This window comes from Rhagoletis pomonella, unplaced genomic scaffold (genome assembly GCF_013731165.1).
Source record: "Rhagoletis pomonella isolate Grant_MI unplaced genomic scaffold, Rhpom_1.0 Rhpom_scaffold_22873, whole genome shotgun sequence".
Lineage (NCBI taxonomy): Eukaryota > Metazoa > Arthropoda > Insecta > Diptera > Tephritidae > Rhagoletis > Rhagoletis pomonella.
Genome location: NW_023481373.1, coordinates 144 through 1,987, shown reverse-complemented (window position 1 = coordinate 1,987; position 1,844 = coordinate 144). Strand labels below are relative to the sequence as shown.

The following is a 1,844-nucleotide window of genomic DNA, read 5'->3' as shown; positions in this document are numbered from 1 at the left end:
TAAAATTTGTAATTTTGATATAATTTGCTCTAAATCAGAAATTAAAAGCCGCAATCTCGGTCTATTTCATTATAATATTAAGAAAGAGTGTTGTGATAATAAATACGTTGTCAAGATGAGTGAGTTGCGAAGATATTTGTTTCGTATCTCAGTGAACTCTCAGCGAGCTTTAAGGAACCGTTTGCGAAGCAAAAGAAAATTGTTGCGAGAATCCACGGATCCCTTCTGTATTTCAGAGGAACGGTTCACTGAAATTTTTCGACTTCCAAAAGAAATATGTAGAAATGTTTTTAATGAAATCCGCCCCTTTATGTTGCAAAGGATATCAAGTTGTGGATTGTCGAAAGTTTTAAGGTTCCTTGTAGCATTGCGATTTTTCGCTCAAGGTATGTACATATATACATATATATATATATATATATATATTCAATGTTGTATTAATTGAATTCATACTTTTTCAGGAAGCTATCAACGTTCGGTGGGACAAGACTTCTTACTTAATGTATCCCAAAGCAGCGCCAGTTGCGTTACTGAACATAGATGAATCTATAAATGGCGAGGCTGAAACAATGCGCTTTGGTGCTACTACCTTCGGCGATCCTGCATCATCTAGCCCACTTGATTGTATAAACTTGGAGCCTGAAGAATATCCAAGTAATGATGCAGAGAATCAGCCACCGAATGCTATCCCCACTACACCACCGATTGTTATTGCACCCCCGAATCGCGCACGCTCACTACCTCTCGGCAAAGACAATTTGCTAAAACTGCAAGTGGAAAACCAATGCCAATATCACGAAAATTCGATGAAAAAGCTGGACGAAGTATGTGATAATTTAAATGGTTTAAGTAGACATTTTAAGAGGAATGTTGAGCTCGAAGAGGCTAAACTTCAACTAAAACGAGAAAAATGTGAATTTTTCAAAAAAAAAAATTAAAAAAAGAAAAGAAAACTGAAGTTAAAAGCACTGAAGCTAAAAGCTAAACTTTGTAAATAGTTGATTTAAGTGTAGTTATTTTTACGAATTCATATTTTATAAGTTTTTTGTTCCTTTGAAGACTGATGAATTGTTTTTTAAGTTATTTATATTTTAAATAGCAGATTAAGGTACAGCAGTTGCTTAGTTGTATTAATCAAAAACAATTAATATTTTTTATTTTTATAATAATTTCTAATCCAAGCAATCAATGAATTAGTTGTATGTAATTTTTTGTTGAATTGTTACCTGTGAATGAAAAGGCTAATGAATATTTTTACATTTTTTTTATATACCAATGAAACTAAACTATATTTTGTGTCTTAGGTTCATAGAAATGTTTTACATATGTAATTTTATAAAATGAAGACTGAAAAATTACTTTTATTTTATTTATTTATTGTTGATATTTTACAATATTCGCAATGTTATTAATTCCGAAACTTTTTTAATACATTTTATTAAAAAAGTAAAGCTGATTATCTAACAGAAATCATAGAAATCTAAGTTGTAAACTTGTGTCTAAATTAGGAAAATATCAACAATTTTCATACAAATAGCCAATTTTTTTACTAAAATTTCTTGACAAAAATTTGGCCTGTTAAACTTAAATATAATGTGGAAGTTCGAAGTCCATAAAAAATTCCGTTGATTTTTGATAACTTTCTTTGCTGACAGTGTTGTGCATTTTCTTCCATATAAAAAATATACTTTGTATGGAAAAAAATGTCCAAGACCGTCAGCAAAGAAAGTTATCAAAAATCAACGGAATTTTTTATGGACTTAGAACTTCCACATTATATTTAAGTTTAACAGGCCAAATTTTTGTCAAGAAATTCTAGTAAAAAAGTTGGCAATTTGTATGCA

At 30.1% G+C, this 1,844-nt stretch overlaps 1 protein-coding gene across 1 annotated transcript; it reads left to right on the top strand.

Moving 5' to 3' along the window:
- Positions 1–6: 6 nt before the first annotated feature.
- LOC118732586 lies at positions 7–849 on the top strand (the record flags this gene model as incomplete). The annotated part of the gene is made up of 2 exons (XM_036461714.1): positions 7–386; positions 462–849. A coding segment is annotated over exon 2 (349 nt), but the record flags the coding sequence as incomplete, so codon positions are not given.
- Between the last annotated feature and the right edge of the window lie 995 nt (positions 850–1,844).